Consider the following 12,281-nt stretch of genomic DNA (forward strand, 5'->3'; position numbering starts at 1 on the left):
ACATATTTAAAGGAGATGGATCAGAGCATCGTGGACAAGCAACGAATCGATTCCCAATCCCCGAAGAATTAGCACAAATATGTGCGATGGTATCTAGGTCATGAAGCGTCCCACGCTCGAGACCATCGGACCCAACGCGGGCGTGCGCAGTCCCCTATCGTTTCCCATTCCCGGATCATGTCACATCACAGTTACAATCTTACCCCCCCCGACGTCTCTCACCTAGAGCGCGGCCCTCATCCCATTGGCGTGGCCATTGGCACCGTTGGCATGCCCGTTCCCGACAATTTCGTTCAACTCATGCAGAATTTTCTTCCCCTCGTCGAACGGATCGTACATCCTCTGCTGCACATACTCGCGCAGCTCCGCATCGGACAGATTCCGCAAGTTCAATTCCCGATCGACGCTGTTCTTCTGCGCCGCGCGGATGACGCCGATGGCGACCTCGACGCTCACCTCACGGATACGTCGGATATCTGGATACAGCCAGCCGTCGGCGCGCTCCTGCGCGTTGAGCGAGATGGACAGCGACTCGGCGGAAGCGTAGATCATGTCCTGGGTGATGTTGACGGAGCGGCAGAGGATCGCGCCGAGCCCGATGCCCGGGAACACATACATGTTGTTCCCCTGGCCCGGGGTGAGCGACTGGCCATCCCACTCCAGCGACGGGAACGGGGAGCCGCTGGCGAAGATGCATTTACCGTTGGTGCCGGCGACGGCTTCCTCGAAGGTGCACTCGGACTTGGAGGACGGGTTGGAGAGGGGGAAGATGATGGGGTGCTCGTTCAGCTTGGCCATCTTGCCGAGGATTTCCGCGTTGAAGGCGCCGCCGATGGTGGAGAGGCCCATGAGGATGGTCGGGCGGACGTAGTCGATAAGGCGGGCGAGCGACTGGATCTGCTTGCCGCTGTTGTCGGTTCGCTGGAAGTACACCTTGTGATCGGCGAGCTTGTCACCGCGGTCCGAGGTCACGAGCCCCTGGACGATATTAGGATCGGTACAGCCCCGAAACGCATGGAAATGGGCGATTGCTTACATTTGAGTCGACAAACCAGAACTTCTGGCGAGCTTCGTCCTCGGTCAGGCCCTCCTTCATGAAGAACTCGACGATTTGCTTCGCGACTCCGACACCGGCGGAACCGGCGCCGAGGAACACGGCACGGTGGTCCCGAATAGGAATTCCTGCCGCCTTGACCGCGTTGATGAAACCACCCACGATGACGGCGCCAGTTCCCTGCACGTCGTCATTGAACATGGCATAGGTGTCCTTATACCGTTCAAGAGAGGGGAAGGGGTTCTTCCAGTCCTCGAATTGGATCACGATGCTGCATTCGGAGATTAGCAATCGGGACGGTGAGAGACCACATGCACTCGGACTTACCCAGGCCATCTCTCGGTCAACGCCGCCATGAGCTCATCCAGGAACTCCCTCTCCTCTTCCGGAGTGACCTTCGGTATCCGGCTACCCATATATAGCGGATCTTCCCTCAATGCCTTATTCCCCGTCCCGAGATCCACCGTCAACGGCAGAGTGGCCTCGGGTCGAATGCCCGCGCACGCCGTGTACAGGGCGAGCTTGCCGACCGGAATCCCCATCCCGTTGATTCCGAGGTCACCCAGGCCCAAGATCCGTGATCCGTCCGTCACGACGGTGATCTCGACGTTATGCGGCCAATTCTGGACGATGCCGTGGAGGTTGCCTTTGTCCGAGTGGGAGAGGTACATGCCTTCCGGCTGGGTGTAGAGTTCTGACCATCGCTGGCAGGCCTCGCCGACGGTGGGGGTGTAGATGAGAGGGGTGAGTTCCTGGAAGACGAGCAGAAGTCAGCTGGCTGCGGCCGAAGCCATTGATGGGAAGAGAATGTACCTTGACGTTTTGTGAGAGGAGGCGGTAGAAGAGGTGGACGTTGGTGGCGCGGAGGTGGACGAGGTATTGGTATTTCTCAATGGGCGTCTGCTTGAGTTCGAGGATTTTGAGACCTAGTCGTGGTTTAGCTGACGTCCTCGACGAACGGCCCGATGATAGCCTATTCGGAGGTTGGTGGACTTACATCGTTGCGCCTGTGTCTCGAAGGTCTCGACGGTAGGAGGCACCAGACCGTAGGTCCGAATGTATTTTCGGACTTCTAGAGGATATGAGGTGTCGTAATCACCGCCCCTAAGTTGTTGTCAGCGTACACGGTCTGCTGCGGTGGTGACGGACGTCTCCTACGTTGTGGTAAGATGTCTTGAGCCGACGACATGTGGATTATGCTTCACATTCGCGGGTGGATGGGAGTCTCCGTAAGCCATGGCGTAGGTGTCTGAGTAGGCGTCGGCGTAGTACTGTCTGACAAAGGTAGAAGCGAAAGGAGGAGTGGCAATTAACAAAGTAGGATGAGTCGGAGGGGACCTGAGGGAGCGAGCGGCTTTTGAGCAAATGGCGCGCATTGACAATTTCCTGGTGGAAGGCAAGGCCGAACTAATGCGGAGGGGGGGTATATCTTCTTCCTCAAACTTAGCAGATGAAGCGGGAAGCCAAAAGCGGAGGGAATTCCGAAGGCAGCAAGTAGCAGCACGGAAGTATTAGCAAATGAAAGGCGAACTGAATGCTTCACATATGGGGTCCATGGAAACCACGAGGGTTGTTAGTGACTCGTCGTTGAAAGTCAAACCACAAGTCCCCGATCCAGTCCGAGTCCGAGCAATGTCACGGCAACAAAACAACCATGAGCCATCAACGATTAACCCACGGACGGGATGGGGGGAGGGGGATGGGTTAATGAGGAGAGGGATGGGGATCCGAAAGGGTCTTTTTGGAGACGTGACATGACTGGGACCAGGCGGACGACGGTGTGTGGGGTGGCTCACCGCAAAATGACCCCGACAACAGGACCCCGACGGATGGGATGGTCCTACGATGAATCCCACCAGCTAATACATGCTACAGGAACGCTTTCACGGGGCGAATTGCTGGATCGACGCAGAGTGATGGCTTGCGCTTTATCGTGACCAGGACGCAGCTGTACGTATCGCATCACTCACGTAATAGTCATGCAGGAGAGAGGGAGGATAAAAGGATTTCACATGCATGCGACAGCAAACCAGCACCTACGTATTTTTCCCTCATTCCACGATCACGATGATGACTCTTATCCCCTGTTTCAATCTGATCCGACCATATTATTTTTTTCTCGAAAAAGTTGAGTGGAGTTATGGGTTGATGGGCTGAACAGGGGAGGGTTAGTTGGGTTCCGATTGATGTGCACAGTGCATCGGACATGGCTAGGCCAGGGTGCCCCCCGGCCCCGTGGACTCGCAGGGGTTCGCTTCACAGAGTCAAGAATCAAGTCTCAACTCTCAACTCTCAAACCGCAACGAGTCAAAGGTGTTAATTACTGGTGTCAGAGTGGGCTCATGTACAGGTGCCGGTTTTGAGACTATCGCGTGCTTTCTCCTTTTTCCTTTTCCCTTTTCGCAGAACGACTCGCTTCGTAGAATTTACCCTTTTGGGGACTACTAATTCCGCATTCGCCGGATCGGCTTGGTCGGTGATCCTCCTGTCCTTCTTCGCTTCCCTCGCTTGCTTTCCCGAGTCCCGACACGCCATTATTGCCCCTGCTAAGTTTCAGGTACCCAGTATTAGTGAGTAACGGTGTCCGGTAGTCAGTAAACAGCCTGGAGGACTGGGTCGAGTTGCATGCATCTCGGGTCCCTGCGAAATCTTCGTCTCACCACCCTCACCACCCTCACCATCTCAACCTTGGGGGTTCACGATATCGATATCGATATCGTTGCTCGGTGCCTAGGGACTGCAATATCTCCCCAATCCTGTCTATCGAATCTCTTGTCATCCCGACTGCCATCCATCCGGATTCCGGACATTCTCGCGCCCACTCTAGAACGAATGAACGATCCATGGTACACGATGTGACCGTGGTTCGCTGGATGCATGTGCCGGTGTGGATTCCCACCCGGCGTGCATGTTCGCAATTCATCTGTGTGATCAAACCTGCTTCCTATTTCTCCCGAAGCCCCCCGATCGCTCACCCTGCCGTCTCCGCATCATCATCTGCCGCCAATTTACAGAATTACGGGTCGACTCGCCGACCACGAAAAGGCTCCACGAAAAGCCAAGCCGCATGGCGGTTGAATGCTAGCAATGCATGCTCCGCATTTCGACTCATTCGATGGAGCACTCTCGCGCTCGAAAATCTGGGGTAATTAGACGATGGTTTCGGCAACACCTTGATTGCATGCAGCTTTCATATGGAGCTCCGAGCGGCTGGGGCGCCGCCCAGATCGGTAGGGAGCTGCGCTGTTGGGCATTCGACGGGATGGACAGAACTTTGACTTTGATGATTGCGAATCGAGGCGCTCCGAAAGGTTTTGCAGGTGCATCCGTAAGTCCGTTAGGCATGCCAATGAATCGTCGGGGTCGCAATTCGCAACATTGGATTACCAATTCATTCAATTGTCCGACGGAGCAGGAATCACTTTGGACGCAAACCGCTCCGTTGTTGAGCGCCTCTGTTACGACCGTACGAGTCACGGTAAGCTGCGTGTACATTCCGTTGTGCCAGGGTTAGCTTGCGCACAGAAGATCTGGAAATAGGACCTGGTTAAGGAGGTACCATCTTAGATGGATTCGAAAATCGATGGTTGGAATGAATTTGGACTTCCTTTGAATAGAATCACTACACTTTACCAGTTCCCAGCACAACAGGTAAACCACAGCGGTTCGATAGAAACATCAAGCTTCGTGATGAGCGTGTGCAGTGGACGGATGCGATGGCATCTGCTGTTGCCCATTCAGGAACATGTAGATCGCCCGAATCCTTACGTCACCGCCAACGGAGGAAACTCATTCGTCAGAGACCGGATTTCCTTGGAACATGAAGCTTCACACTGAGCTTCTTCCAACCGCATATCTTCACAACATGTCTTTCGCACACGTCCTCTAGGTCGCCTTTCGATCTCCGGACTGTCCATTACTGCATCAGTCCGAAACCTCGCCGTGGTCATGTCTTCATGTTTCGGCTTCCGCAGGTCGACCGCCCAGGATCGGGAGCCTTTGCTCCCCCAGTACCACGATGACACCCAGCGCCAACATGAGCTGCACAAGAAACTGCATTCCTATCAGATTCTCCGAGCCCTCCGCAAAGGTTTCATGCCGTCGAACGAGCAATTGATCGTCAATCTGCGCACCTTGCTAGCTGCAGATGTTTTGAACCCGCAGTCGCAAGATCTGAGCCAATCCGGCCGGCTCCTCATTCAGCGAACCAAAAGATTGCTGCAGCAGTTCATGGACCTCTTGCAGCACAAGAACTCCGAGGACCAGATCCAAGACTTTCTTTGGTTCCTTCCGAAAGCGAATTTGTCGTTGGATGCCGGCGATATATCTCGCCAAGCCTCCACGGCACGTGCAAGGGCGGATACAGCTGCAGGTATACGTTAACGACCATCCCTCAGGGCGCCTAATTGGCACCGTATTAATCCGAACTGCAGCATACCAAAGCCTCCACACCGTCGGCTCCCTTCTCCTCACCAATTCCGACTTCCGGATCTTCGTCTCTGATCTGACCACGGTCGGTCGCGAGGTGTTCAGGGATACGGCGTTTTCGCTATCAGGGGTTGCGGAAGAAGCAGGAAGACGGCTAGATCCGCCGAAAGATGAGCAAGATGCTCTAAAATTCCCCGGGGAAGATGCAAGACACAGCCCTTCCGGCGACGACGTCACCAGAGAAGTTGCCGAGGTATCTCACGAGGTCCAGACCGGCGCCGTTCATGTCGTCCAAGAGGCTAAGGACAGTCTGGCCGACAAACTGCACGGCGGCGAAAAAGACACGCTTGTACATCGGTTGAAGCAAGCTGTCGCTAGTTTGAGGAAGAGGCCCGATTACGATGATTCCGTCTCCACAATTGCGATGTTGCTCAAACGGTACGTGCTGGTGTACACGCGTGCCCTGGAGGACACGGTAAGCACGGCGGAAAGTGACGTCCACGTCAATTCCGAGATGGAACTTGCCATGAAAAACTTCTGGAGCTTCCTGATCTCGTTTGGCGACCGGCATGAATGGCAGAAACTCGAGGAGAAAGCCAAACATGTGATCGATCAAACCAAACATGACCCTGAGTTCGAGGGTTTACTGGTTGATGTCGGGAATTCCCTCGAGGGTCTGTTAAAGGATCCGGAATTCTTTGACCACATCGAAGAAAGATTCCAAGAGCTACGGGTAAAATCTGAGAAAGCTGGTAAGCAGTCGAGCCTTCGTCAAGAAGTCGAGGAGCTGTTGCACCAAATCTCTATCACGTTCCAGAGCGTCGTTCGCGACGACGACATTTCCAAGCTACTCCAGACTGCACTGTCCGTGGTCCATCTCTTTTCCCCGCAGGGGGAGTATGTCAATGACGCTCTGCTTTCCGATTCCCTGTCTGTCTTTATCCCTCTCGTCATCCAAGCCGTTCAATATGTCCCCATTCCACGACTTGAAGTATCTACCCCTGAAATCGACCTTCTCCTTGAGAACCTCATCCTCGAGCCCGGCAAAACCATCAACCACACTTCCTTCCTGCCCTACAAACTCGATCTCAACACCGTCAACAACGTCACCGTCCGCGCCGCCCATGTGCACACCGTATCCACCGTCACCACCAGCATCACAGTGACCCTCTCCGGCCTAACCCTCTGCGCCTCGGAGCTCGGCTTCTGGTTCCGCCTCCACAAATTCCCCCTCTTTCTCACCTCCTCCGGCCTCGCCAACTTCGCCCTCGACAACCGCGGCCTCGACCTCTCCTTCACCATCGACATACCCCGCGGCCCCGGCCTCTCCCGCCCCGATTCCATAGCACGCCTCCGCGCTGCCCGCGCGCACGTCCATCAACTCGACTACTCCCTTAAGCAATCAAAACTCTCACCCCTCCTGTGGCTGCTGAAGCCCATCCTGCGCCCGCTTCTGAAGAAGACGCTGGAGTGGCGGATCGCGAACGCGGTAGCGGACGGCCTTCGCGCTCTGGATCGGGAGTTCGTGTTTGCGAGGGAGCGGCTGAGGGCGACGAGGGTTGCGGAGCCGAGGGATTTGGTGACGTTCTTGAGGGCAGTGGCGGCGCGGTGGACGCCGGAGGAGGATCCGGAGGTCTATACGAGAGTGGGGGTGGATGAGCCGGGAGCAGGTGTGTTTAGGGGTCGGTATGCGCCGGGGAGCTTGGTGAAGCTTTGGAAGGAGGAGGCAGGGGAGGCGGCGGTTAAGGTGGAGGAATGGGATCGTGGTGGGTGGCGGAATTCTGTTTTCGATGTCCACGGCGTTACGATGGGTTGAGCGTGTAACAGGACTTTCATGGTCAAATTGTGTATTGTGGTATTGAACTCAAAGTTGTTTAGTCGACGTACTAGCATACATAGGTACATATAGGCAACATCGGAACTGGGGAGACTTATTCGAATATTCGGAAATAATATGTAGATACGAATCGAAACGAGAAAACCCATCTATGATGGGTCAAGGCATAAAAGTTACTTTAAAGTATCCAGTATTCCCTGAATCTTATGTCGCATAGACTTAATATAGTACGGCTCTTGATGTATATCTCCCCATTTTTCGTTTATATGCCTTTTTGCAGCAGGATAGGCCTTGAGAACTTTTATTGTACACATGATCTCAATAGACCAATTCGTCAGCAGTCCCTCTTCTTGATGCTAAGTCTTCCACCAAAACTTCCGTCAACCCTGACACTCCTCAGACCGAGGAGATTACTGAGTTCCCATATGACATTGCCTTCTGCGTTCTGAAGCATCCTCCAGGGGCCGACTATGGAGTATGGCTGAGGTAGGCGATACGAGAAATCAAGCCGTCCGTCATGTTCAAGAAATACACCTCGGGTAATAGAAATTAAGTAGGCCCTCTCAATAATGCCTACTCAATTGCACTGCTCCAACAGCCAATTGAAGGAAGCTTCTGTTCCCAATGCAGCTTGGGAGTACCGGCGATGAGAATCCGCGGGGATGCCAGTGGAATAAGCACCAGCAATAAATTAATAGTGCAACCTCACCGTCATCCTTCTCGCGTCGCTTAGTTGTTTTGGGCCACGATCTATGATTTCACTTCTTAAAAGGAGAGGATAGCTCGTACACCATTTTATCGACTGTCCTGTCTCGACTTCAGCATTGTAGGGAGAAAAGCATCTGATATTCATAACTGAACTGAATTCTGTACTTCCGCGGCGAGTAATGGTATCCCACCAGTGTAGTGGTGGACGCCTTTAAGCACAACTAAGCCGGAGACCTGATGAAGGGCAACAGTCTCCACCAAACATCCGTTTCCAAGATGGATCCTGATCTGGAAGGAGCTCGCATGGTGCAGCGACCCCTGGTCGTCCCAGCCCACTGGAGCCAGCTTGCCGGGCGCTTTCCCTGCCGATCAAGGGGTGGGGGCACGGCTAAATCCCGGAGATAGCACGCTAGCAGGACTTTAATTGAACTTCATCCCGTCCCATCTTCATCGTGATTGTAGATTTCTAGACAATGCTCGCTTCAACGCGTTGGTTATTCCCAAACTTACTAGCGTGGCTGGTGAGGCGAAGCAGGATGACTTGACATACTCCCATCTCAAGTCTCAGCGTTGTCTCGCAGCAGGAGAACCACCTCGGGACTCGCGCATCGTCTGGCTCTCAGGAGACAGTGCTCCATCGTAGCCTATGAGGTTTGTCCGCGGTAGGTGTTATAAGAAGTACGGCGAGACGCCAACGTTTTCATATATGTTGTATGTCATATGGTGTTTGTCGTTCTCGTTGCCTTAAGTCGTCGTCGCCCTGAGCTCTACGGACCCGCAATAAAGCTACCTTTCATGCGTGTTTGCGATGATTTCATACGATTCTTGACGAGGGGCTCCGGCACGTTCCATTTCGAAACGGGATGCATCCAGGTGGTTCCTAAATGCCGTTGTTTGCCTCCAACGTCTCTTTGTCCCGATCAATGCATGCTCCTTGTGGTCTCCTATCCAACCAAGGGAGAAGCAGCTGGCAGCGAGGTTGGGTTCTGATTGCATTATCTCCCAGAGCTCTGGATGGTCGAAGCATGTCTATGTGCAGTGCTATGCAGAGAATCTGAGGCATCTTGTCGCCTCATCGCCTTACGAGGCTAGCAAGGCGCTATTGTCACAATCACCACGTGCCCCTTCGGATATTGGGCTTGGAGCTCCCCCGCACCAACCTCAGCCATAACAAGACCCAAAGATATCTGCAAGACGCATGTTTGCTCCACCTCTTTCATCGATTTGTTTTCTCCAGAGACAATGACCGAGGCCCTGGATTCGACGGGCGTCGAGACACATCGTCACGAGCTTTGAAACTGCAGGAACAGTCTAGATGCCACAACGGAGATCATCCTCGCGCTCCGGTCCGGAATGCAACCACCCAACGTTTTGGTTGGTTGCATGATGATCGTGTCCTCGCGGCCTCGCCCCTGGACTTGATCAATCATCAGGAGCCCCACGCAAAACGCATCTGTACGTCAATATTCCACGCTGACGTGACTTTCACTACCTATCCAACCCCACTGACATCCTCAACAAGAACAACCCGTTTCAGATCACTTGGCTGCTCAATGCGCCTCTGGGTTTCTTGTTGATGATGTTGTGGCGCAGGAGCTCAAAGCCGCTGGAACGGAAAACACTATCGTTGCTGCAAGACCTGTAGGTGAGTAGACTAGTGGTGACTTTTGAATCTGTCCGCGTCTTGAGACTTCTAACGACTTGTCCATTAGCTTGAGGCCGACGACTGGAGAAGATCCTTACTGGACCGAGCTGTGATGAGTAATTCGGATCTTGTACGGTGCGGCAGACTTCTAACGGTGAGATTGACATTCCGGGATGCTGAAGTTGACTCCGCTAATCCAGCCTTACCCATCTCAATTGGGAGAAGAGGATTTCCGCTTGTCGACGCCGATTTCTGGCGACGCCCTGAGATTTCATAAAAGCTCCCCAACCTTCGCGGAACTCCTAACTAGACTCGCCCTGGAACCAAGAAGCACGCGAGCTCAACAGCCCCTTGGTCTCCCACTGAGTGTAAGTCTGCGGTTGATGATAACTGGTTATGATCCATATTGACTAGTGCCGGATTCATTGATAGGATCCATGTTGCAGTCTGAACTGAAACCTCCTCTCGTCCCTTGATCAGCGGCTAGCGGAGAGTTCGCTCCCACTGCAGCTCACCATGCCTGTAGGGACAGGGGCCTCCATTCAGGGGTTGATAAGCCAGGAACCAAGGAAACACTGGCTATTACGACCACATTCCAAACGATCCCCCAATACCCGCAATGCTTGTTTTGTTGTCGATTGCAACATCGCGACCGCCTTTGGCACAGCCGGAAATGTTAAGAGGCCATTCGAGTCGTCGAGATTTTTCTTCCCCATATTGACCCGAGGCTTGGCGTTGAGACCCCAAGCAACACCTGTTGTATCGCAATACTAGAATAAGCGCTGCTTGTTTTCCCAAGTCGCTCTACCATGCGGCTGGGTCGACTGTTGGTCTCGTCTTCAAGGCAAACCGCTCCCTGGTAAGGCAAGACAGAGGCCGACGCCCCATCCTTCTGTGTCCCAAGCCGGGGATCGAGCGTTCAGTCATATTGGTCAAGCCCATATTTTGAACCCCTATTAACGAGAGGACCATTAGTCAGCTCCGGACCAAGCCCAGGAGCCTTTGGACTAGTTCCACCCCGAAAGTGCAAGAGTTGTCCGAGGATAAAAGGGTGCCCCCCTCTCAGCCTCCTGCACTTAACAAGCCGACGTATCACCAGGTCTGCGCCGATTGCATCATCGCGGTATTGTAGCCTTCAAATGACCATCTCTTCGAACCCCCAAGGTTTGTGCTTCAACTACATCCGCTCAAACAGATCGTCGACATCGGCTGAACCGCCGAAAATGATATGGAGCTATCGGGATATATCGACTCGAGTGTCCACATCGTTTAGCGCCGGTACATGTCGTTCTCGGTAGGGGCCTCTAGTCCTGCCCTATGTAGCGCAGGCTTTGTCGAGGACGATGTTGTAGTATCAAGTGTACTGACTGCCGTATTCTATATGGTGCAAGGGTCGCTCTCGGTGGTTAGCCCTCAGCTCCACTCCATGCTTTTGAATTTACAGCCCACTCACCTCGTGTAGTTACGGATACCGTTGTCCATGGGATATAGCCAGGTTACCGCAGTCGGTTCTAGTCGAACGCACAGAAGTTCCTTCGGTTCAGGGGTTCAAATCAGTGCTTGTGCCGAATCAACGCAATTCCGGACCGGGACTCCCCTGCCGTGGCCTGCATTCTTGGCCCTCGTCTTGCTGTCTAGAGAGCGCTTTGTGTCAAGGGGCTCGTCGCCTCGATTGTCCTTCCTCCTGTTCTTGGGTCCCTCAGGCCTAAGGGTTCCGGTATGTATGTCCAAGCCTTCCAGAGTTTGAGAAACCTTTGCAAGCTTTAGACACAATCCGAATTGCGGCTATCCGCAGAAATTCCGAACGTGACCCGAAGAGCAAACTCGGGTATAGTGCCTCGATGGCGGTTTGCTCCCCAGACTTTGTTCGGACTTCGCTCTAGGGGTTATGCGTGCATGTAAAGTATCACCGCCTTCCCGTAAGGGATATTGGGATATCGCTGCCTCTGTGCCTGCACGAATCGGTCAGAGGTCTCATCGGGAGATACCCGTCGATTGGGCTGGAAGGTATGTCGATGGCTTGGTCCCTTGTCCCCTTTGTTACGCTTAACTTCATTTGATTGCTGAACCCCTGATGATAATATAGGTGATCTCTTGGAGGTCTTTGATGGTGTTTCTTTTACCTTGGAGCTGAAAGCCGCTCGATCTCTGCCATTCCCGTCAGTGGATGTTAGTTGCTCTCCTTCCTCCCAGGCAGTTCGACGACGAGAGAGGGGAGGTATGGGCCCTATTGATGACCTTCGAATGGAAGATAAGTCAGTCAAATTGAATCATATTAACAAAGAACCCCCTCGCCGCTTGAGCATACCCTGACCTTGATATTTTGGGCTGCTTCACAAAGTATAGGTTCGATATACATACAGCACGTGCACCCCTCTTACCAGGCGGAACACCCACTCCCGCAATACTTTCGGTATTCCACAGACACCTGCAACATCACAGCATGCCTTAGCGCCTCACTCGAATCCCCCGAAATCGATGTGGTGATCTATCTTTTCCACTCGTTCGCACTGATTTTCAAAAACTTCACTCTTCTCTTGTTCTCACAACAGTAGCTTCACTTTTGACGAACTTCATCGACTCTGGATACTTTTCATCCTTTTGTCTTA

The 12,281-nt window shown here is 53.4% G+C and overlaps 2 protein-coding genes across 2 annotated transcripts; one reads left to right on the plus strand and one right to left on the minus strand.

Annotated features, from left to right (window-relative positions):
• Positions 1–222: 222 nt before the first annotated feature.
• Positions 223–2,352, minus strand: P152DRAFT_428263 (uncharacterized protein; the record flags this gene model as incomplete). Its single annotated transcript, XM_033677324.1, has 6 exons — positions 2,213–2,352; positions 2,052–2,158; positions 1,868–1,980; positions 1,382–1,806; positions 1,037–1,325; positions 223–978 (listed from the first exon to the last, which is right to left on the minus strand). Exons 1-6 carry the CDS (start codon positions 2,290–2,292, stop codon positions 223–225), a joined length of 1,770 nt encoding a protein of 589 aa, XP_033537931.1. The 5' UTR covers positions 2,293–2,352.
• Positions 2,353–5,002: 2,650 nt separating this feature from the next.
• P152DRAFT_470337 (uncharacterized protein) lies at positions 5,003–7,809 on the plus strand (the record flags this gene model as incomplete). Its single annotated transcript, XM_033680966.1, has 3 exons — positions 5,003–5,426; positions 5,488–7,229; positions 7,720–7,809. The coding sequence occupies 3 exons, from the start codon at positions 5,003–5,005 to the stop codon at positions 7,807–7,809; spliced, it is 2,256 nt and encodes a 751-aa protein (XP_033537932.1).
• Between the last annotated feature and the right edge of the window lie 4,472 nt (positions 7,810–12,281).

Source organism: Eremomyces bilateralis (assembly GCF_010015585.1).
Source record: "Eremomyces bilateralis CBS 781.70 unplaced genomic scaffold P152scaffold_2, whole genome shotgun sequence".
NCBI lineage: Eukaryota > Fungi > Ascomycota > Dothideomycetes > Eremomycetales > Eremomycetaceae > Eremomyces > Eremomyces bilateralis.